Here is a 25314-nt window from a genome sequence, read left to right as displayed (position 1 = left end):
GCAAGAGAGTTCCTGAAATACATCTATTTCTGCTTCATTGACTGCGCTAAAGCCTTTGACTACGTGAATCACAACAAACTGTGGAAAATTTTTAGAGATGGGAACACGAGACTTCCTTACGTGCCTCCTAAGAAATCTGTATGCAGGTCGAGAAGCAACAGTTAGAACTGAAGATGAAACAATGGAGTGGTTCCAAATTGGGAAAGGAGTACGTCAAGGCTGTATATTGTCACCCTGCTTATTTAACTTCTATGCAGAGTGCATCATGAGAAATGCCAGGCTGGATGAAGCACAAGCTGGAATCAGGATTGCCAGGAGAAATATCAATAACCTCAGATATGCAGATGACACCACCCTTATGACAGAAAGTGAAGAGGAACTAAGAGCCTCTTGATGAAAGTGAAAGAGAAGCGTGAAAAAACTGGCTTAAAACTCAACATTCAAAAAACTAAGATCATGGCATCTGGACCCATCACTTCATGGCAAATAGATGGGAAACAATGCAAACAGTGACAGACTTTATTTTCTAGAGCTTCAAAATCACTGTAGATGGTGACTGCAGCCATGAAATTAAAAGATGCTTGCTTCTTGGAAGAAAAACCATGACCAACATAGACAGCTTATTAAAAAGCAGAGACGTTACTTTGCCAACAAAGATCTGTCTAGTCAAAGCTGTGGTTTTTCCAGTAGTCATGTATGGATGTGAGAGTTGGACCATAAAGAAAGCTGAGTGCTGAAGAATTGATGCTTTTGAACTGTGGTATTGGAGAAGACTCTTGAGAGTCCCTTGGACTGCAAGGAGATCCAACCAGTCAATCCTAAAGGAAATCAGCCCTCAGTATTCATTGGAAGGACTCATGCTGAAACTGAAACTCCAATACTTTGGCCACCTGATGCAAAGAACTGACTCATCGGAAAAGACCCTGATGCTGGGAAAGATTGAAAGCAGGAGGAGAAGGGGATGACAGAGGATGGACATGAGTTTGAGCAAGCTCTGGGATTTGGTGATGGACAGGGAAGCCTGGCGTACTGAAGTCCATGGGGTCGCAAAGAGTCGGACACAACTGAGTAACTGAACTGAACTGATGAATACCAGGGATCATGGTTCACTGGGGACTGCCAGTGTCGCAGTTTCCCTCAAGTGCTATAAAGTTTGTACATGGTTGGCGTTTGGTACTTGAACCTGAAACCATGGAGATGTGCTAGACAGTGCTTCTCAAGCTTTTCAGTGAACCAGAACCATTTGGGGGACTTTTAAAATGCATATTTCTGGGCCCTAACTTCAGAATTTAGTAAGTCTGGACTGGAGGCCAGAAATAAGTATTTGAAAAGTCTCTCCTAACCTAGAGGGGTCAGAGGTGGGAGAGAGGTTCAGTAGGGATGGCGTATATGTATACCTATGGCTGATTCATGTTGGTGTATGGCAGAAACCAACATAACATTGTAAAGCAATTATCCTCCAATTAGTGATAAATATATTTTTTAGAAGTTTCCCCAGGTCATCCTGAGTGAAGTAAGCCAGAAAGAAAAACACCAATACAGTATACTAATGCATATATATGGAATTTAGAAAGCTGGTAACAATAACCCTGTATACGAGACAGCAAAAGAGACACTGATGTATAGAACAGTCTTTTGGACTCTGTGGGAGAGGGAAAGGGTGGGAAGATTTGGGAGAATGGCATTGAAACATGTATAATATCATGTATGAAACGAGTCGCCAGTCCAGGTTCGATGCACGATACTGGATGCTTGGGGCTGGTGCACTGGGACGACCCAGAGGGATGGTATGGGGAGGGAGGAGGGAGGAGGGTTCAGGATGGGGAACACATGTATACTTGTGGTGGATTCATTTTGATATATGGCAAAACCAATACAATATTGTAAAGTTAAAAAATAAAATTAAATTAAATAAAAAAGAAAAAATAAAAGTTTTCCCAGGTCATCCTGATGAACATCTGATGTCCAGTTTGAGAACCATTTATCATAAATTTTGAGCACAAGGAACATCCTGTTTTTCCTCTGGTAATCTACCTGTATCAGAGGCTACTTTTTAGTTGTTTAGTTGATCAGTCATGTCCGACTTTTTGTGACCCCATGGACTGTAGCCTGCCAGGCTCCTCTGTCCATGGAATTTTCCAGGCAAGAATACTGGAGTGAGTTGCCATTTATTTTATACCAAGTGGAAGATTTGAAGCTTGTTTTCTGTGGCAGGTTAATAACAACCACGAAGAAGGTTAAGGAAGAGTTACCTTTTAGTTTTCAGTAATGCATATGACTCCACAGAGGTAGTCCCCTGTTCTCCGTTTTAACTTGGTGAGAATTTCTTGGAGTGATGGAAAATTTGAGTATCCATGGCACTCTGCTTTACCAAGGTAGCTTCTCATAGCGTTATTCTCAATAATGTCTGTTTAGCAGTTGTTTAATAAAAATAACAGAAAAGTTTGACCCATGTCTAGCTAGGCATTACTCGCTAGTGAGATTAGAATGAAACCTGTTTTTATTGAAAGAGCACTGGAAGAAGTATAACATTAAGGAAAGTGGCTTCTAAGATCTCTCGGAAGTCTTAGTGTAATTTTAAGCTTTGATAACTTTAGAATTATAAATGCAACAAATAATACCATTTATAAAATTCATTTAAATTTCTTTTACATTTATTCCATGTTTTGTAGCTTGAATACAGTTTATGTTTTGGTAAATATTTAAAAAGAAATCTATATAACTTTCAAATCATATTTTATTATACATTTCTAGCATTTATATTTCTAAGTTACTACACTAAGTCTCGTGGGACAACCTGTATATATATTACTGAAGGAAATGATATTTATTGGCAGGAGAATTATTTTGTTTGAGGAAACTTCATTTTCCCATTCCTTTTTTTCACCTTTTTAGATGTTAGAATTTAAGAGTTACCATTCAGGGAATGATGTTACTGAGGCAACATGACACATATGACTTTGAGATTATCCACCTGTTGACCTGTTCAGTTCAGTTCAGTCACTAAGTCGTGTCCGACTCTTTGCGACCCCAAGGACTGCAGCACACCAGGCTACCCTGTCCATCACCAACTCCCAGAACTTGCTCAAACTCATGTCCGTTGAGTTGGTGATGCCATCCAACCATCTCATCCTCTATCGTCCCCTTCTCCTCCTGCCTTCAATCTTTCCCAGCATCAGGGTCTTTTCAAATGAGTCAGTTCTTCTCATCAGGTGGCCAAAGTATTGGAGCTTCAGCTTCAGCATCAGTCCTTTCAATGAATTTTCAGGACTGATTTCCTTTAGGATTGACTGGTTGGATCTCCTTGCTGTCCAAGGGATTCTCAAGAGTCTTCTCCAACACCAAAACTCAAAAGCATCAATTCTTTTTTTTTTTTTTTTAACCAATACAGGTTTATTGAAGCAAAAGGGGAAACACAGGAAGTTCAAGCTATAGGGAACTTTGCTTCTTAGAGAGTTATACTTCACTAGCTAATTTAAGGAAATCAGGGATATCAAATAAAGGAAAAACATGCTAAGGAAAAACTAATCTTTTCAAAAATCCCCCATTAATCTTTCTACAGCATGTTTAAAAGGTGTTAGCAGTTATTTTAAGTGCAATGTAAATTAGATTAATTATTCTAAACAATTCATATTTGAGACTTGGGAAAAGAGAAACATTTTATTTGACTCTCTCAGCCCCTAAATGTGATGCCCTGTGCTTTCTGGAGAAACTCAGTATTACAAATAAAGCATAAATGTACTGATCTGAGAGGATAGGGAGGAAGTTTTCCCATTTAGAAAGTTGTTCCTTTGTCGAAGATAAAGTGTACATAAGTGTGTGGATTTATCTCTTGGCTTTCTATTTTGTTCCATCGACCTATATTTCTGTCTTTGTGCCAGTACCACACTGTCTTGATGACTGTGGCTTTGTAGTATAGTCTGTAGTCAGGCAGGTTGATTCCTCCAGTTCCATTCTTCTTTCTCAAGATTGCTTTGGCTATTTGAGGTTTTTTATATTTCCATACAAATTGTGAAATTATTTCCTCTAGTTCTCTGAAAAATACCATTGGTACCTTGATAGGGATTGCATTGAATCTATAGATTGCTTTGGGTAGTATACTCATTTCCACTATATCGATTCTTCCAATCCATGGATATGAAATTCTTCCAATTCCATATCCAATTCATGAGATGTTTCTCCATCTCTTTGTGTCACCTTTGATTTCTTTCATCAGTGTTTTATAGTTTTCTATATATAGGTCTTTAGTTTCTTTAGGTAGATTTATTTTTTTTTTCTTTTTTTTTCTAATTTTATTTTATTTTTAAACTTTACATAATTGTATTAGTTTTGCCAAATATCAAAATGAATCCACCACAAGTATACATGTGTTCCCCATCCTGAACCCTCCTCCCTCCTCCCTCCCCATACCATCCCTCTGGGTCGTCCCAGTGCACTAGGCCCAAGCATCCAGTATCGTGCATCGAACCTGGACTGGCAACTCGTTTCTTACATGATATTTTACATGTTTCAATGCTATTCTCCAAAATCTTCCCACCCTCTCCTTCTCCCACAGAGTCCATAAGACTGTTCTATACATCAGTGTCTCTTTTGCTGTCTCGTACACAAGGTTATTGTTACCATCTTTCTAAATTCCATATATATGCGTTAGTATACTGTATTTATGTTTTTCCTTCTGGCTTACTTCACTCTGTATAATAGGCTCCAGTTTCATCCACCTCATTAGAACTGATTCAAATGTATTCTTTTTAATGGCTGAGTAATACTCCATTGTGTATATGTACCACAGCTTTCTTATCCATTCATCTGCTGATGGACATCTAGGTTGCTTCCATGAAAAGCATCAATTCTTCAATGCTCAGCTTTCCTTATAGTCCAGCTCTCACATCCATACATGACTGCTGGAAAATCCATAGCTGTGACTACATGTTTTCTAGGTATTCACAGAGTATTTAAGGAGGAACAGGATCCATGCAAGAATAGATGCTGAGTTTTGACAAAATACTACTCCCCTTGTTTATTTTTCATGTTCATGTCTGTTAGAGGACCATGTAATTTTAGAAATGTCATTAAGTAATGCTGAACATAGTTAGAAATGTTCTGTGCTGTGAGTGCTAAGTTGCCTCACCAGTTGCATCTGACTCTTTGCAACCCCATGGACTACAGACTGCCAGGCTCCTCTGTCCATGGGATTTTCCAAGCAAGAGTATTGGAGTGGGTTGCCTTTTTCTTCTTCAGGAGATCTTCCCAACTCAGAGATCAAACCTGCATCTCTTAAGTCTGCTGCATTGGCATTGGCAGGTAGGTTCTTTTACCACTAGCACCACCTGGGAAGTCCAGAAATGGTCTAGACTTGAGGAAAACATATCTCAAAGAGTTTGCAAAGACAGTGTGTTCCCATTCTGCCTTTGGAGGGATCTCTGGTACTGATTGATTGTGTATCCTTCTTATTCCTCCTCTGCAGAAATGCCCCTGTAATTGCACAATGACAGAGGAAGACAACTTTCTTCTACTTAGGCTTTGGTCTTGTTCTTTGGTCAGCTTCCTTCCACTAACCCAGGAGCAGGACCCATCTCTCCGGAGCTGGGGCCCAGGGATTTGGGCCACATCATGTTACTTTATCAGGAGATATTTTAAAAATGAAAAGCCATGGTAGCATGATCTTGTGTGGTAAGGCTTTAAAAGATGACTCATGTTCCATGACAGATTATAAATGAGGAAATTCTTACAATTTAATTAGAATTGATTCTTATGAGGAAGAAAAAAGGCATACATCTAAAGAAGGGATGGTACCTTACAGAAGTCTAGAGAGCTTGGGTTTCCAAATGATGTGTTAAAAGACGAGAGCAGTTGATACTTATGAGAAGTGCTGGAAGATATGATCTGTGTCATTACTTTTTGCGTTGTTTAATAAATGGTACACTGCTTTTCTGCATATTCACAAAAGCTTCCTACTCTAGAAAGCTTGTGGTTCAAAGTTCTCACTTGTTTCGGTGGTTAGTTCATTTGTACCCTGTCACCACCTTACATCAACTACATCTCTGTGTTGTCATACAGTGGCTTGTGTGTGCCAAATGGGAAGTTATTTCTCCTCAGCCATTTTCATGGTGGTCATTACAGAAGAGCGTAGTTATCAAAGGAACACTCTGCAGTGTCTCTTTAGGATAATCTTAAGGGTCTTTTTTCATTATTGAAATGTAGTTTACTTACAGTGTTTTGCTAGTTTCTGGTATACAGCAAAATTATTCAGTTATATATATATAAAAATAACTGAGTGTTATGATTTTTTCTGAGCACAGATGTTCACTTTAAAATTATTAAACTCTTACATATTTTGCCTAAAACAAGTACTTTTTATATTTTACAGTAAATATTTAGAAACTGGGCAATGCAAAGAGTAGATGGTATTAAAAGTGAAGCTGTAGTCGCTCAGTCTTGTCTGACTCTTCACTACCCTATGGACTGTAGCCTCCCAGACTCCTCTATCCATGGAATTCTCCAGGCAAGAATACTGGCGTGGGTAGCCATTCCTTTCTCCAGGGGATCCTCCCAGCCCAAGGATCAAATCCGAGTCTCCCACATTGCAGGCAAATTCTTTACCATCTAAGCCACCAGGGAACCAGTAGATGGTATAGTATGTTCTGATTTCCTTAAAAACAAACAAACAAAAAATATATGTATGTGTATTTGTATGTACGTTTAGTATTTCTAGAAGAATATGTAAAGTCTTAATTATAGTAATTTCCTCTAAGAGGAAGGACTGAGAATCTGGGGTGGAAAGGAGATTTACTTTCACCATGTACCCCTCTTACTTCCATTTTGCTTGTTTTCCAATGAGGCATATCTTTAAAAATTGTATAAAAAGGGGTAGGGGAAATTAAGACCCAAAATTCAGAACTTAAGAATTTAAGACGTGTTTGACTTGTTTTTTAAGATGATGTAGGTATGGAGTAATGGGATTAAGGAAGAAGTGGACTGGAGATTAAAGTCATAGGCTTTTCAGATCATCTTCGCCTTTTTCATGGCCAGGAGAGTGGTAATTGTGATGCTCTCTTGTCCTCAGATCTTTTGCTCCCAATCATAGTTTTCAAACTTTAGTGAGCATCTGGATAACTGGATCTGGATTGTTAATCTCTATTTTGAGATTCCTGGGCCATACCTTTAGAGTGTTTGACTCAGTATGTCTTCATTTCTGAAATTTCCAAGTCAGGCTAATGCTGCTGATGCAGGGACCACATTTTGAGAAATAATGGTCAGCAAAACTGCCCCCTACATAAGGACATGCTGGAAAATAAACCAAAAATGGAGGCCCATACCCAGTGCATATAAACTATGCTTCTAACAGATGAGGAGCAAGAGTTATATAATTTGTGGCATTATGTCTACTTCTAAGCCTATCTATGAATGGCAATGTAATCTTGCCAACTGGGGAAATTAGATAGAGTCATTTAAGGTCAACAAAAGAATCAGTGTTTTTGTAATAAGATGTCTAAGTTTGTTTCCACCTTAATGGTGACTTTGGATAACTGGAATAAAGAAAATAAATGTTCGTATTTTTAAAAATTGTGCAAAGACAAGCTTCAAGAGTCCTTTTCTTTATATGTTGTAAAAATAGAACACAAAACAACAGAACTAATTTTATGGAAGGGAAAAGACTTGTACTTGGTTTTGTTCATTTTAGAGTTAATGGACCCATGGTTTTGAATTACCTTTTCAGGCTTTTCTGGTGCTTGCTTATAAAACTAACAAATTTCTATTGGTAAGTTATAATGTAGTCACTAAGTTGTGTCCAACTCTCCTGCAACCCCATGGACTGTAGCCCACCATGCTTCTCTATCCATGGGGTTTCCCAGGCAAGAATACTGAAATGGGTTGCCATTTCCTTCTCCATGCGATCTTCCCAATTCAGGGATCGAACTTGTGTCTCCTGCATTGGTAGGCAAGTTCTTTAAAAGACACTTGCTCCTTGGAAGAAAAGCTATGACCGACCTAAACAGTGTATTAAAAAGCAGAGACATCACTTTGCTGACAAAGGTCCATATAGTCAAAGCTAGGGTTTTTCCAGTAGTCATGTATGGATGTGAGGGTTGGACCATAAAGAAGGCTGAGCAGTGAAGGATTGATGCTTTCAAACTGTGGTGTTGGAGAAGACTCTTTAGAGTCCCTTGGACAGCAAGGAGATCAAACCAGTCAATCCTAAAGGAAATCGACCCTGAATGTTTATTGGAAGGACTGATGCTGAAGCTGAAGCTCCAATACTTTGGCCACCTGATGTGAAGAGCTGACTCACTGGAAAAGACACTGATGGTGGAAAAGATAGAGGGCATGAGGAGAAGGGGGCAACAGAAAAATGAAATGGTTGGATGACATCATCCACTCAATGGACATGAGTTTGAAGAAACTCTTGAAGATAGTGAAAGACAGGGAAGTCTGGCATGCTGCAGTCCATGGGGTTGCAAAGAGTCGGACATGTCTTAGCAACTGAACAGCAACTGAACAGTCTTAGCAACTGAACTTAGCACTACCACCAGGGAAGCCCCTATAACATGTATAGCACATGTACAACCATATTCATGAAAATCTCCTAGAAACGTGATGTCTACTTCCAGTGGGACTTGTGCTTTCTCCAGCCCTTCAGAAGAGGGACTGGTTTCTTTCTTTCTTTCTTTTTTTTTCCTTTCAAGTGTTTATTGGCCATTTTCTTTGCAGTTCTGTGAAATGATTCTATAGGTTTCTTTCAAGATTAGAAAGAATCTCCCACTGCCTGGAAGCTGGCAGTAGTATCCTGTAGTTTAAAAATGTAGCATTGCTTTGTGATTATGTGATAGACTTGTTTTCCGTGGTAACCTGGTATTAACTTTGGACTTCTGATGGTCTGTTTGCCTAATACTACAGAATTTTCAGTTTTTGCCCTGTCAGCTTGGTACCCTGCTTTGTTTTTCTTGGACTGTCCATGTTTTAAAATTGTAATCTTATTTCAACCCTGCTGATGCTGATTGTTCTTGGTTTCCTTTGCTATGCTGAGTCCATCCTTTTTTCCCAATAAGGAGGGGTTCTTGATGGCCTTTCCCTGGAGATTTTTAGATCCGATGGGTCTTCTCTGTTGCTCTAATGTTGGTGTAGAACCCGCCTTTACTATTTTCTACTCAATTACATTGTGATGAATTTTAATATACTGAGTTACCATATTGTGGGTGCATCTGTAAACTTATATTGGTTACTCTTTTTATTGCCTTGTAAGGAATTTCAGATTACAGTTGTTAGGACATTGGTAAGGAAGTGTGTATTTTAGTTGTGGGTGTGTAGTAGAAGTGGAGAATCAGAAATGCTTTTCGATGAATTAGGTCTGTATTTTATAAGTCTTCTTGCTACTGGAATGAACTTTATGATCAGCTAATGAATTTGAGATCCTCTAAGACGTAAGTTGCCAGCTCTCAGTTTAATAATTCTGCTGAATTCAAACTCTCATCTGCAATTGATGTCATGTGATGCTACAATATTTTTGCTTACTAGCCAGCAAAATATCATAACAGACATTTGAAGCCAGGCTGATCTATGGATTTATCTTTTGATCTGATTAAGAATTACTGGAAGATTATCAGTGAAGTGGTCTTGCCTAGTGACATATTGCTGCCTAAGAAACAGAAAGCTTTTGCACCTGGCTTTTATGCCTCAGTTGATTTGTTATGTATGTTTGCTATGATTAGTACTAAATTCTTGCTCTTGAATTCAGTAATGTTTGTTATTTCTTTTGTATTTTGGCATTGAAAATTAAACTCAAACTCTTAATGATTAGTTTGCTTTACACTAATCACATTTTAAGGATAAAACAGACCTATTTTCTAATGAAATAAAAGATTTAAAATTGAAAAGAAATCAAATTCTTTCATTTTGCTTTAAATTGATTATTAGTATTAAACATGATATCTATTTATAAATCAGTTTTGTTAGTTCATGCATTCTTGGCTGTATCAGTATTAAAACTTCTGTTTCATAGGTCTCACCCTGATGTTTCACAGGTCTCAGCTCAAATACAATGCAAGATTCTTTTTTGACACTTCTTTAGCTTCCATTTTTATTTCTCACCACCCCTATTTAGTGTAAGGATTGTGGAGCATAGCATCTAAATTGTGATGAATTGTCTTGTACAACAGGCTGGCTGCTGCTTTTTAAAGTTTTAATTAGAGTGTAGTTGACTTACAGTGTTCTGTTAGTTTCACATGTACAGCAGAGTGAATCAGTTATGTATATATCCACTCATTTTTAGATTCTTTTCCCATATAGGCCATTACAGAGTGCTGAGTAGAGTTGCTGTGCAATATAGTAGGTCCTTATTGGTTATCTGTAAAATAGACAAAATACATAATATGGTACCATCTATAAAATAGAGACTATCTTTAAATGGGGAGTTATAAATTGACTTATCCTACATTTGCCATTTTGTTTTATGATTTTTTTATTTCAAAAATTTGATGTAAATAAAAAGTGTTGTCTTTTTTCCCCTTGCAGAGGTTTTTATAGGCAAAAGTTTGTTTCAAATTCTACTTAAAGCTGTACATATTCTTTATGAACCTATAGAAGTTGTTTCACTAATATACATACTCATCTACTAAGACAGAACTCAAGCTCTTTACACAGTTCACCTCATACATTTCTAGGAGTTCCTAGTCAGAGAGAGAGGCCTTGCTTTGTCAAGTGTAAGGACCCTCTTCTTCCCTCTTTTCTTGCTCAGACTTCCTCCTATATTTATCATGGTGCTTGCCAGGCATGACTGGCTTAGACAGCAGTGGCTTTCCTTCTGAGAACCAGTGGGGTTGCCAGGCCCTATTGTGGCTCTAGCTGGGTATAGAGCTGACCCTATTATCTGCTTCTCACAGTCACTGCATCAATCTCATTCACTGTGACATGACCATTAGCATTAGTCTCCTGGAGGTGTGTCTGTGACAGAATAGTCTCCTGTCAAATAGAACATATAAAATGTTTGCATTTTAACAGTACTGCTGAAAATTAACTTCACGCTAGTTGTATTAGCCCAGCTGTGTATCCTAACACACTGGGATGATTATTAGCTCTAGTACTACTCTACTGGGGCTTCCCTTGTGGCCCAGCTCAGTTCAGTTGCTCAGTTATGTCCAACTCTTTATGACCCCATGGACTGCAGCACGCCAGGCTTCCCTGTCCATCACCAACTCCCAGAGCCTGCTCAAACTCATGGCCATCGAGTCGGTGATGCTATCCAACTATATCATCCTCTGTTGTCCCCTTCTCCTCCCCACTTCAATCTCCCAGCATCAGGGTCTTTTCCAGTGAGTCAGTTCTTTGCATCAGATGGTCAAAGTATTGGAGTTTCACCTTCAGCATGAGTCCTTCAGATGAATATTCAGGACTGATTTCCTTTAGGATTGAATGGTTAGATCTCCTTACAGTCCAAGGGACTCTCAAGAGTCTTCTCCAACACCATAGTTCAAAAGCGTCGGTTCTTTGGCACTCAGCTTTCTTTATAGTCCAACTCTCACATCCATACATGACTACTGGAAAAACCATAGCTTTGATTAGACAGACCTTTGTTGGCAAAGTAATGTCTCTGCTTTCTAATATGCTGTCTAGGTTGGTCATAGCTTTTCTTCCAAGGAGCTTTTAATCTTTCTTTTAATTTCATGGCTGCAGTCACCATCTGCAGTGATTTTGGAGTCCAAGAAAATGTCACTATTTGCATTGTTTCCCCATCTATTTGCCTTGAAGTGATGGGACCATATGCCATGATCTTAGTTTTCTGAATGTTGTTTTAAAACAACTTTTTCACTCTCTACTTTCACTTTCAGCAAGAGGCTCTTTAGTTCTTCGCTTTCTGCAATAAGGGTGGTGTCATCTGCATAACTGAGGTTATGGATATCTCTTCTGGCAGTCTCGATTCCAGCTTGTGCTTCATCCAGTCCAGCATTTCACATAATGTACTCTGCATATAAGTTAAATAAGCAGGGTGACAATATACAGCCTTGACACACTCCTTTCCCAATTTGGAACCAGTCTGCTGTTCCATGTCCAGTTTAACAGAATGTTTGCATTTTAACAGTACTGCTGAAAATTAAATTCATGCTAATTGTATAAGCCCAGATGTGTATCCTAACACACTGAGGTGATTATTGGCTCTAGTACTACTCTACTGGGGCTTTCCTGGTGGCTCAGTGGTAAAGAATCCACCTGCCAATGCAGGAGATATGGGTTTGATCCCTGGATTGGTAAGATGCCCTGGAGTAGGAAATGGCAACCCACTCCAGTATTCTTGCTTGGGAAATCCCATGGACAGAGGAGCCTGGTGGGCTACAGTTCATGGGGTCGCAAAGAGTCGGACACAACTTAGCGACTATACAACTACTACTACCCTGCTGCTGCTAGATGCTCAGTCATGTCTGATTGAGCCACCAGGGAAGTCTCTACTGCTGCTTACATTACCTAATAATGCTGTTGTTTGCCACTGGCTGTTCTAAGAATTTTACATATTCAGACACATTTAATCATTGTGACAACCCTGTGAGGTAGGTATTACCCCCTTTTACAGACGAGGAAAGAAACTGAGACTGTAGAGAGGTTAGATTGATATAGGCAAAGGAGATGGCTCTTCAGACTGAAGTGTTCACCAGCCCTTACATCTGTGGCCTGGAGAGCAAATTGACACACTTGGTCCCTGGCCAAATATCTCATGTGTCGTCATTGCCGATAACCGTCCTCTCTGTGTGCCGCACGTTTACTCCTCTTTGGCAGCTGTACAGATAGAACAACTCATTTCAACTGTGGGTTATTATGAGCAATGTAATCCTAATGAAACACATAAGGGGTGCCTTTCAGTCTAAGAGCCCATTTTTGCAGGGGTGATAGCAGATAACAGAACCAAACGAAGGCAGGTCTGTTAACAGTGATTTATTTACCCTGACCAGGTACAGATTGGAGGGAGAAACAACAGATTCTCAAAAATGTATACTGTATTTCAATTTATGTATTTATTTAAAACTGGGGAAAAAAAACCCACGTTTATTTCCATTTTGAATTCAAGCCATGTTTTCATTGTAACTGTTGGGAGAAGCTTGTCTCAGTCCTGAAGACTCTCATCATGTTGCTGCTTTCATGCCCCTAAATGTCTTAAAACATTATATTAGGACCTCATTATACTTGCCTTGGTGACCTAGGGTCCCTAGTGTGCGCTCAGTTTGAGCTCAGTTGTGTCCAAATCTTTTTGCGACAGCATGGACTGTAGCTCACCAGACTCCTCTGTCCATGGGATTTCCCAGGCAAGAATACTGGAGTGGGCTGACATTCCCTACTCAAGGAGATCTTCCCAACCCAGAGATCAAACCTGCATCTCCTGCATTAGCAGGAAATTTCTTTACTACTGAGCTACCTGGGAAGCCCCTGGGGTACTTTATGTGACACTTATGCATCCATCCTGGATCATATAATCCTGATGCCCTTATTTTCTTCCAAATGATGCAAACCATGTTGTGGTATATGATTTAAATTGAATGAAAATCTTTACTGTCCTTTTTATTTTATTGATACCAATTGGTGTTAAAGTGCCTGTTTTATTCAGTTTCCTTGCAATTTTATTTCCCTTATTTGGTTCCAATCTGTTTTTTGTTTTTTTTTTTTTTAATAGTTAAGTCTACTATTTCTAAAAATACTGTTTGGACTTCAGTGTACCTGAATATTTATCATTAGTTACTTTTCTTACACTCTCCAACCATGATCATTTATGAACTTTATAGACAGAAGTGGTAGTTGCTCAGTCGTGTCTGCTCTTTGTGACCCCCATGGACTGTAGCCCACCAGGCTTCTCTGTCCGTGGAATTCTTCAAGCAAGAATACTGGAGTGAGTTGCCCTTCCCTTCTCCAGGTTCCCAACCCAGGGATAGAACCCAGGTCTCTTATAAGCAGGCAGATTCTTTACTGTCTGAGCTACTGGGGAAGCCCTAGTAGACAGAAGGGGAATCTTCAAATTTCAGTTTTTGATTATGTGCCTATGCTTATGATGTTTTTCAAAGATATTTGCTGACTTTAATTTTTTTATTAGAAAGCACACATCAGAGTACTGCAGCTTTCAAAATGTACTGTTTCTTCTTTATCACCCAGCTATAGCCTTTTTTCCCTCAGGCTACAGTGTATCACCTCATAAAAAGGGGGCTTGATGAAGACACTGTTAGTACAGCTGACAGAAACCCAACTTGAATTTCCTATTTGTCTCATTTAAGGATAGTGCTGGAAGTAAATTAGGGGCTGAGTTTGGCTTAGGGAGACTTGCTCAGTATCTTTGTTCTCTCTGGCTTTTGACTCACTTTAATGCTTGCAGATTAGCTTTTAATAGCACTTTGGGAGAGAGGTTGGGTTGCCAGCAATGAGAGTCTCATATACTTAGAAGCATAGTGGAAAGAGTTGTTTTTCCCCTGACTCTAGCTGAGAAATTCCAGGGCAGAAGTCTGATTGGGTCAGGGAAGGTACTCTGAATTGTACCAATTCTCGGCCCATTCCTGGGTTTGGCCCAGCCAGCTGAGTGCTATGATTGACCTTGTTTAGGTCTGGCCTCCACTTCTTGACCACTGGCTGAAGCTTGTGGTTATAGGGTCATGTAAGAAGATGGCAATTCCCTTTCCAGTCAAATGGTTTAGTTTTCCTAAGAGAGGGTAGGAAGCTCCTAAACCCAGGAGAAGCAAGCCTTTTTAGAAAGATGAAGTAATAGATGTATTGTTGATGACTGGATGGAGGGTGGCTGCTTATTAAAAAGGCTTTAGAACAGTTCAGATGAAAGATACCAGGATATGAACTGAGGAGGAGTGGAGATGGAGAGGCGATTTGACATTCAAAACATTTAGGTAGCATTCATGGAGTTATAAGCAAATTATTAAAAAACAAGTTAACTGTGCAAACACCAGCCAAATAAGCATCTGCTTTGTTTGACCCTTTTGAACATGTTTGCTGTGGAGCATGCAGTTGTACCTTTTTTGTTGTTTGTTACCTTATTTACATAGTTATTGTCATTTGTTTAGTCAGCTGAACATTTTCTGTCTAGAACAAAGTAAAGGACATAAGGTTATTGATTGTCGTTTCAAGCTGTTAAACACAGAACAGTTTTCTTAAATGCCTCTTTATCATGCCTCTGCGCATAACCAACTGAATATTAAAAAAAGCAGTACCCTTGAACTCATGTCTGACTGTTCTTGGCACAGTGTCAGGGCTGCTTGGACTATAATTTTTATTGGTTTATCTGTGAATAGAGTTATTCTGTTCAATGTGTAAATATGACCTACAGGGCATAGTTTAATGTGATTTATAGATTTATACTAGATTGTATATTTCTCTTTGTATTGGTGAATGCATAGGACTAAATATGACTTTCATAAAAAAAAAAACCAAACAAACAAACAAAATAAATAAATACGACTTTCATATTGACATCAGGATTCTTATGTAATCGTGTAAAATTTTTCTTTATTATTATAAATAAGATCTTTTCATGTATCCTCGAGACCAAATCTCATAAGTACTAAGCATTTATTTGCGTTTTAAAATGTGTTGACATTTGGACCCATGGTGCAGAAGCAATGGTGTGTAAAACTGCTGGCACCTCAGCAAAGATCAGGATAGTGGTAGCAGACTGTACCAGTGGTCAATATATTTTTAACCATCTTGTGTTTGCAGAAAAATTTAAAAAGCCGCTTTCACTTAAGAATATCCTTGATGAAACAGTTAAAATTATTAACTTAAGTTTTGACCCTCAAGTCAAAATATTTATAATATTCTGTGTGAAGAAATGGGAAGTATGCATAAAGCAGTTTTGATCCATATTGAAATGTAATGTTATCTTTAGGAGAAATACATATACAGCTGTTGTACCATTTTTACTTGAAAGAATGACCATCTATGGTTATTCAGATAAGGCTATTTGGCATTTTCTTTAAAATAAGCCTGTCATTTAAAAGAAGTGACAACTGGAAATAATTGTTGCTCAAGATAAAAATCCAAAAGAAGATAAAATTACAAGTGAAAATTAGAGTTAAGAGTTTGGAAAACTGTATGCACCATCTTGAACAGCTTCCCAATACTTAGACTATTCTGATGAAATTGGTATTTGACAAGTTTTCGATGTTGTGTAGTAGAGTCAGCATTTGGAAGATCTGCATAATAGAATTTTCCAAACAATGTGTATAATGTTACAAAATCATGCAAGGATAGAAGATTAATACAGAGTATAAGATAGACCAGTGGATTTTAGTGTAACAAGGTTAAAAAACGTTCATTGGTAGAAGTTTGAAATTATATGTTGCAGTGAGCTTTTAAGAAGCTACTTCTTGTCAAAGAAAGAAGAATATATAAAATTTTATTAGACTATTAAAATACTACATTTTCCACCCAAATCTACATATTTTAAGCAAACAACACAGAGCAGCAGACTGAAAGTTGAAGCAGATGTGAGAAGGCAGCTGCTTTTCGTTAAATTAGAAATTAGAGATTTTTTAAAACATGAAACTATCTCTCCTCTCTAATTTTTTATTGTTTTGGAAAAGTCATTTTTCTCATAAAAATTGTATTTATGTTAAAATGTAAAGAATTTTTGTTATATTTAAATTAATAAATATTTTAAAATTTACTGTTTTAATTTAAAATACAGCAAATATTTATCAATATAACCTAGTACATAAAAGTGTTTTAGAATTTTTAATAATTTCTAAGAAGAGGTCCATGAAACCAAAAAGTTTGGGGAACTTTTGGCCTATAGGATGACATTCAAACCTCTGTATAAGGTCCAAGAGTCCTTCTACCAGTGTCTTCTGCCACCTCTGCTATGCTCTCTCCTGTCTCATTTCCCCTTTCCCAAAAGAACCTTGCTATTTTTCTTCTCCATACATTTGCTGTATGCTCTTTTTGTCATGAATATCCACTTTCTTTCAGCTGTCTGTCTAAAGTTCTGTGTTTGAATACCTCTTAGGACATTTATCTGTATAATACCCCTTTCATAAATTCTACTTTATTTAAAATTAATATGACCACTCCAGCTTTCTTATACTTATTGTTTGCATGGTATATCTTTTTCCATCCATTTATTTTCAGCCTACCTGTGTCTTCATATTTAAACTTGCTTTCTTATAGATATCATAATTGGATCTTGATTTACTAATGCATCTAAAATCTCGACCTTTACTAATCTCATTTATGAGGGCTCCGACCTCATGACTTAAGCACCTCCCAAAGGCACAACCTCCTCCTACCATCCATTGTTGTTTAGTCACTAAGTCGAGTCTGATTCTTTGTGATCCTGTGGACTGTGGGCTGCCAGATTCCTGTCCAAATCCCCTGTCCGAGGGATTTCCCAGGCAAGAGTGCGTTGCCATTTCTTCTCCAGGGGATCTTCCTAACCCAGGGATTGAACCCGCAGCCACCAGAGAAGGCCCCTATCATCACATTGGGCATTAATATTTCAACATATGAGCTTAGATAGTACACAAAAACTTAAATCATAGCAAGGGAAAAGAGGAGGCAAACCTTTAACCTGTTATGATTGTAGGTAAGTGAAAAATGAAGATTAATTCTGAGTAAGAAGAGCTTGTGGTGGGTAGCTGAGACTGAAGATGTAAAGACTGTTCAAAATATTTCAGGGTTTCAAAAGACACTGGGGAAAGAGTTAGAAGGTGGTCTGATGGTGAGAGTGAGAGGAAAAAATGGACCAAGGTAGAAAGGAATAAATATGTGGAAAGAGATATGAAAGAAGATTTCATGTTGGAGGAGGGTGATTCTGTTCAGAGCTGGAATTGAAGCTTTCAGCCAACCTCTTTCTCTCCTTTTCAAAAGGCTACTTATATCATGAGAAGAGAATAATCATCTAGATGTTTTCCCAGGCAATTTTGTTTATTTTATTTTTTTTACATTTACCTTGAATTCATTAGAATTAATGTTTGTATGTGGCATGAAGTCACCATGAACTTTTTTTCTTGAATTGTTAAACCAAAAATTAAAAAAAAATTTTTTTCCCTTCTCTAATTTTAATTACTCCTTTACAATTTTCTGGTGTTTTCTAACTGTGCTCTGAAGAGTCTTAGAGTTTCTCAGACTCGCATCAGGCCGAGAGCTATGATTGTTTCTTTCTTCTGGCTATTTCTTTTATTAACTTTGTTATTCAGTGAGCAATCTTTGTCAGCCACCGGCTACATCCATGCTAGACTAGTGACACCAGTGTCACTAGAGATACCATGAGTCTTATTTTCATTTTATTTTTTTAAAATTTTATTTTATTTTTAAACTTTACAATATTGTATTGGTTTTGCCAAATATTGAAATGAATCCGCCACAGGTATACATGTGTTCCCCATCCTGAACCCTCCTCCCTCCCCATACCATCCCTCTGGGTCATCCCAGTGCACCAGCCCCAAGCATCCAGTATCGTGCATTGAACCTGGACTGGCGACTCGTTCCATATATGATATTATACGTATTTCAGTGCCATTCTCCCAAATCATCCCACCCTCTCCCTCTCCCACAGAGTCCAAAAGACTGTCCTATACATCAGTGTCTCTTTTGCTGTCTCGTACACAGGGTTATTGTTACCATCTTTCTAAATTCCATATATATGCGTTAGTATACTGTATTGGTGTTTTTCTTTCTGGCTTACTTCACTCTGTATAATAGGCTCCAGTTTCATCCACCTCATTAGAACTGATTCAAATGTATTCTTTTTAATGGCTGAGATACCATGAGTCTTAGAATGAACATGGCACTTGCCTCAGGAAGTCACATTGTCTAGTGAGTTTCACATATCAGGCTTCCATACATTCCTTTTTTCCTATTAAAACTGGCAGAAAGACTGATATGGAGACCCAGTAGTTTTGTGATGTTAAGCAAATTTTATTTATCTTCTCCAAATCTTCATATAGTCTCCTTCTGTAGTCGGATGGTAATCCCCGTTTTAGCGTATTGCTGTAAGGATTAAATGGAATAACTTCCTGTGAAAGGGCTAAGTTCCCAACAATTAATTTACTTTCTTCTTTTCTTACCTATATTTTTCCTATTGATAAAAGTCTTGAAATTTTGGTTATCACTCCTGTGTCCAATGTCAAATGTCATCTGACTATTTGATACAGATTACTAATAGGTTGGGGCTTCCCAGGTGACTCAGTGGTAAAAGATCCGCCTGTCAATGTAGGAGATGCTGGAGACACAGGTTCAATTCTTGGGTTGGGAAGATCCTTAGAAAAGGGAATGGCAACCCACTCCAGTATCATTGCCTGAAATACCCATGGACAGAGGAGTCTGGTGAGCTACAGTCCATGTGGTCTCAAAAAGGGGCGGATATGACTGAGCATGTACATGCAAAACTTCTCTTTCCTAACCCTCTGTTGATAGGACTTTCTTTAATATCGTCATACCATCTTGCTTAAGCCAGCGGATTTATCTTAATTTCCAGGGTGCTTAATTTCCTTTCATTCTTAAAGATCCCTATATTCCAAGAATTTTCCTTTCCTTTTCATATTATAATACTACTGTGATATTTTTCTTATTGATTCTCTTGCAAATGTCCTTTTACATGTCTTTATTCATTTGAAGAATTCATTCTTCAGTCCCCACACTTCAGGTATTTTCTCAAAACTCATTCCTCTCATCTCTCTCTTTTTTTGTTTTTCCCCTTATTTTTATCAAACAAATACTGCTCTCTTCTCATCACTTCAACTCTAACCTCTCTGTGCCTCATTATATGTCTATCTATTGGAAGACCCCACATTACCAATTTAATAAAGGGAGTTTATTCATTCATTCCTTGATGATTTTTTCTGCCATTGGATATACTGTCTTCTCAGTGTTCTGCTCTAAAATTCTGTTTCTATGTACAAATTAATTCAGTATCTTTGTTCTTAATTCAGTTTCATAGCTTTGTTTTCATCTTAAAAGTGCTGTCATTCTTCTGGTCACTTAGTCTCAAATCCTTTATTCTTTCATCTTCATGCTCTATGTTCACTTTAGTCTTATTACTTTTTTTTTTGAAATATCTTATATTCATTACTTCTTTATTTCTTTACTTCTACCATGCAAATCTAATCAGCAGAATAGATGATGTCAACAGCCTTTACTATTCTTTCCATCTCTTATTCTTTTCTTCAGACCAGCTCACCCATTATTATTACATTAAAAATCTTCCTATATTCTCCTGTTCACATTTTCAGTGATTCATTTCTTTTGGCTGTGTTTCTTATGAAGGAAGATTTTTCTCACTGGATTCTCAGTGTTGATATAAATTATTTTAATTATAATGTAACTTAAGTATGTCCACATATACAAATAAATGTAAACTTTTGCACATACAGCTGTATAACTAAAACAGTTTACAGATTCATTACAAACAAAACTATAAAATCGATAAAATTTAGGTTAACGTTAATGTGACAAAAGATGTTTGTGGAAAATCAGTAAGTTCAACATGAATATGGTGCTGAGTATTCTGCATTTGGCAGGGACCTAGTGTACTCTTGAAACTTCTGAGAAAGCTTTCTTTCTACAGCATGCTATTGTATCATTTGGCCTTCAGTTGGTATTAATGTATCTTTTTAGAAATAGATCTGTCCTTGTCTTTTTTGTTTGCTTGTTTTTTCATGCCTCAGCCAGCTGTGATTAAAATAGCCTATTTGGCAGCAGTAAGATAATAAATAAAAATACACATTCAGGCACTGATACTACTTATTTGTTACTGATACTAGTTATTTGGGATCATTAGGTAAGCATCAAGATGATCCAGAATAGGGAGTGTGTCTGTGTGTGTAATGTGTGAAAGAGAGAAAAAGAATTTCAGTTCACTTGAAAAAAAGAAACTTAGATTTTTATAGGAGACTAATGGAGAAGGCAATGGCACCCCACTCCAGTACTCTTGCCTGGAAAATCCCATGGGCAGAGGAGCCTGGTAGGCTGCAGTCCATGGGGTCGCGAAGAGTCGGACACGACTGAGCGACTTGACTTTCACTTTTCACTTTCAGGCATTGGAGAAGGCAATGGCAACCCACTCCAGTGTTCTTGCCTGGAGAATCCCAAGGACGGGGGAGCCTGGTGGGCTGCCATCTATGGGGTCGCACAGAGTTGGACACAACTGAAGCGACTTAGCAGCAGCAGCAGGAATGGAATCTGAAAAATCAGTTCTAGACCTTCAGAGTCTGAAACCACCATTATAAAAATTGCTATTTGTGGCATAAAGACCAAATTCTTCATGTTGACATCCAAGGCCTTTATAAATTTGGGTTAAATCTCTTTTCCTTTTTAGCTTTTTTCTTTTTTGACCTCTTACTATTGTATATGGACTTCCCGGGTGGCACCAGTGACCTGGGAATCCACCTGCCAAGCAGTAGACCTGGGTTCAATCCCTGGGTCCAGAAGATCCCCTGGAGAAGGAAATGGCAACCCACTCCAGTATTCTTGCCTGGGAAATCCCATGGACAGAGGAGCCTGGCAAGCTATAGTCCATGGGATCGCAAAGAGTCTGAAGGCACACACTGAAATGTCTGAGCACACCCACAGGCACTATTGTGTACACAGGTTCACATTTTCCCCAGCTTTATGCCTTGTCTCTTTTTATACCTTTGTCCCTATATAATCCCATCTGTCTATAACCTTAAAGAGCTACTTCCTGCCTTCGTTTCCCACTGAAGCTTCTGTTCTCCTCTTCATTTTTAATTTGACGTTTCTCTGCCTTTGAGTTCTTTTGGACTCCTTCCATATCTGGTACTTTAATACCACATCTTTTTATAATATTAGTTTAACTCTTTGATTTTTGTAGTTTTTAATATCACTAGACTTCAGGTTCTTAAAAGTTTTTTGCATAGTCTTCAAGATTGGTTTTGAGGAGAACAGACTTGTAGACACAGTGGGGGAGGGCGAAGGTGTGATGAAATGAGAGAGTAGCATTGCAACATATACCTTACCAGGTGTAAAACAGATAGCTGGTGGGAAGTTTCTTCATAACACAGCTCAACAAGGTGCTGTAGTTAGAGGGATAGGCTGGGGGCAGGACTGGGAGAGAGGTTCAAGAGGGAGGTGATATATGAATACTTATGCCTGGTTCACGTTGTTGAATGGCAGAAACCAACACCACATTGTAAAGCAGTTATCCTCCAATTAAAAATAAATTTAAAAAATAGTTTTCAAAACTGAAAAAAGTGATTGTCAATATTCCTGAAGCACTTTACTAAACATTTGGGATTGCAAAATCAAATGGGGTTACTGAATCAAATGGGGTCACAGTATTAGAGGCCTAGATTTCCTGGGCAGGTTTGTGTGATTCACTCTTACATAGTGTAAGCAAGTGTTAGTTGCTCGATCTTGTCCAAGTCTTTGTGACCCTATGGATTGCAGCCCATTAGGCTTCTCTGTCCATGGGATTCTCCAGGTGAGAATACTGGAGTATTCCCCCTTCTACAGGGGATCTTCCCAACCAAGGGATCAAACCTGGGTCTCCTGCATTGCAGGTAGATTCTTTACTGTCTGAGCCAACAGGGAAGCCCAAGTGTTTAAGCAAAATACTTTGATATAGAAAATTTGCATTTCTATAAAGCTAAAATGCCTTAGAAATTTTGTATTTTTGCACTTATTTGTTCTGTATTTTCAGGACTTCTGGGAAAGATCCTGATGACTATCCGAGATGCAGGTTTTGAAATCTCAGCTATGCAGATGGTAGGTAGTTTGCAAGAGTCATTAACTTACTGATGAACTGTGTGTGTGTGTGTGTGTTTTTTACACAGTATGCTTTAATACATTTTACATTGAATTTTCTCTGTGCACTTGTGAACTCAACACATTAAAAGCAAAAAGATATGTTGAACATGATAACTTTTAGTAAAAAATATTTTTGAAATGATTTTACCAGTATAATCTCTCACAGAGAGCTAACTGTCCAATGGCACATCTAATTTAAGCTTATAAAGCAGATTTATATAATTCCTGGAACTTTAGTTGCAAAGTAAATGCACACTGAAACAATGCATTTAATTCCTCCAAACAAGAAATAGTTTTAAGCTAAGTACTTATAATGAAATTTTGTTGTCTGGATTTGTGACTAAGAAGAGAATCAATTTGGCTTTTTCCCTGACCAGGACCTTTGCTGGTTTCTGGACTTTCTCTCAGGATCTTTAGAGTTAGCACATTTCAGCCCCTCTCTTGGCAGTCACACCAATAAGCCTCCGGAGTCCACAATCATTCAAAATCGCCCTGCTGACACATTTCCAGGAAACCCTTCACTGAAGAAACAATAGTAACTTCTCTAGAGCTCTTCTGTGTCTTTGTGGTACACTTATCATTGCATTTGACAGATAAATTGGTACAATTATTATAGGAATCCAATTAATAATTTGCATTTTACAGTTTTTGAAAAACAGCAAGTTTGTGTTGTTATGGTAGTGAATTACCAGTTCCGGAAAGAATTTTCATACCAGTTTATTTTCTCTTTCTCTGGAAAGGAACTCCTTTTGATTTCTATGAAGTCTGCATCAGCCCAGATCAGAGGTCAGGGCACTGTCTGGGGTTCTGCCTGTTTTGTATCCCAGATTGGTGGGAATGCTCATAAAATGAGAAAAGATTAGATGTATCAGCTAGTTTGCAAAGTTATCAGGCACAGCTTGGAGACAAATGAGAAATTTAATATTTGAAGAGTCTTGCCCAGGACTGTAATGAAATTGATAGCAACAGCGTTCTCAAAGTATTAGCTTGGTGATGTAGTCAGCCACAGGATTATGGGATCTAAGCCTGCTTAAGTAGTAATCAGTGTGAACATTTTAGAATTAAACATTAATCTAACTCTAGGCTTACAGCCTAGCATAGTGATTGCCCATAGTAAGTGCTCAGTGGAAAAGAAAGAATAATTTGTTTTAAAAAAGATTAATTGAATTTATGGGGGAGGCATGGTAGTTTAATGGCAATCAGAATCATTGTGATTTTTGAAATCAGTAAACCCTATTTCTGAATCATGGATCTTCTACTTTCTAGGTTATAAACTTGGCCAGATTTTAACCATTCTTATCTTCAATTTTCTCAACTAGAGAATGATAATATTATTTGCCGCTATGGTTTATTTTGTGCACTAAATAAATTAAAGCTACACAATACTTTGAAGAATTTCCAGTTCAAATTACCAAATATTTAATAAATTATACCTTGTTATTTGGGCTTTCCTGGTTGCTCAGATGGTAAAGAAACCACCTGCAATGCAGGAGGACAGAGTTTGATGCCTGGGTTGGGAAGATCCCCGGGAGAAGAGAATGGCAACCCACTCCAGTATTCTTGCCTGGAGAATTCCATGGACAGAGGAGCCTGGCAGGCTATAGTTCATGGGGTTGAAAGGAGTCAGACAAGACTGAGCAACTACTACTTTCACTTTTCACCCTGTTATTATTTTATAATATTAGTAATATAAGAAGTTATATGAATATTGAATAAGATATTGAAATCAAACAAGTTCCCTCCCTGTAATAGCTGTGTTGCCTATGCAGAGTACATCATGTGAAATGCCAGGCTGGATGAAGTACAATTTGGAATCAAAATTGCTAGGAGAAATATCAGTAACCTCAAGATATGCAGATGACACCACCTTTGATGAAAGTGAAAGAGGAGAGTGAAAAAGTTGGCTTAAAGCTCAACATTCAAAAAACTAAGATCATGGCATCCGGTCCCATCACTTCATGGCAAACAGACGGGGAAACAATGGAAACTTTATTTTGGGGGGCTCCAAAATCATTGCAGATGGTGACTGCAGACAGGAAATTAAAAGACGTTTGCTCCTTGGAAGAAAAGCTGTGACCAACCTAGATAGCATATTAAAAAGCAGAGACATTACTTTGCTATCAAGGTCCATAGCAGTCAAAGCTATGGTTTTTCCAGTGGTCATGTATGAATGTGAGAGTTGGACTATAAAGAAAGCTGAGTGCTGAAGAATCGATGCTTTTGAACTGTGGTCCTGGAGAAGACTCTTGAGAGTCCCTTGGACTGCAAGGAGATCCAACCAGTCAATCCTGAAGGAAATCAGTCCTGAATATTCATTGGGAGGACTGATGCTAAAGCTGAAGCTCCAATACTTTGGCCACCTGATGCGAAGAAGTGACTCATTTGAAAAGACCCTGATGCTGGGAAAGATTGAAGGCAGGAGGAAAAGGGGACAACAGCAGATGAGATGGTTGGATGGCATCACTGATGCGATGGACATGAGTTTGAGCAAGCTCTTGGAGTTGGTGATGGACAGGGAAGCCTGCTGTGCTGCAGTCCATGGGGTCACAAAGAGTCGGACACAACTGAGTGACTGCACTGAAC

General features: G+C 38.3%; 1 protein-coding gene across 3 annotated transcripts in view; it reads left to right on the top strand.

Moving 5' to 3' along the window:
* NME7 (NME/NM23 family member 7) overlaps positions 1-25314 on the top strand; it is a 247828-nt gene that overhangs the window by 82533 nt on the left and 139981 nt on the right. For 2 of the 3 annotated variants that reach the window (XM_027564741.1, XM_027564739.1), the window contains exon 8: positions 22625-22689. The exons of the other annotated variant lie outside the window; for it this stretch is intronic. In XM_027564741.1, coding sequence (XP_027420542.1) covers positions 22625-22689 — 65 coding nt within the window. The remainder of the gene's footprint in view (positions 1-22624; positions 22690-25314) is intronic. 3 annotated transcript variants of the gene reach the window in all.

Source organism: Bos indicus x Bos taurus, chromosome 16 (genome assembly GCF_003369695.1).
Source record: "Bos indicus x Bos taurus breed Angus x Brahman F1 hybrid chromosome 16, Bos_hybrid_MaternalHap_v2.0, whole genome shotgun sequence".
In the NCBI taxonomy this organism is placed as follows: Eukaryota; Metazoa; Chordata; class Mammalia; order Artiodactyla; family Bovidae; genus Bos; species Bos indicus x Bos taurus.
This window is presented reverse-complemented; position numbering and strand designations above follow the sequence as displayed.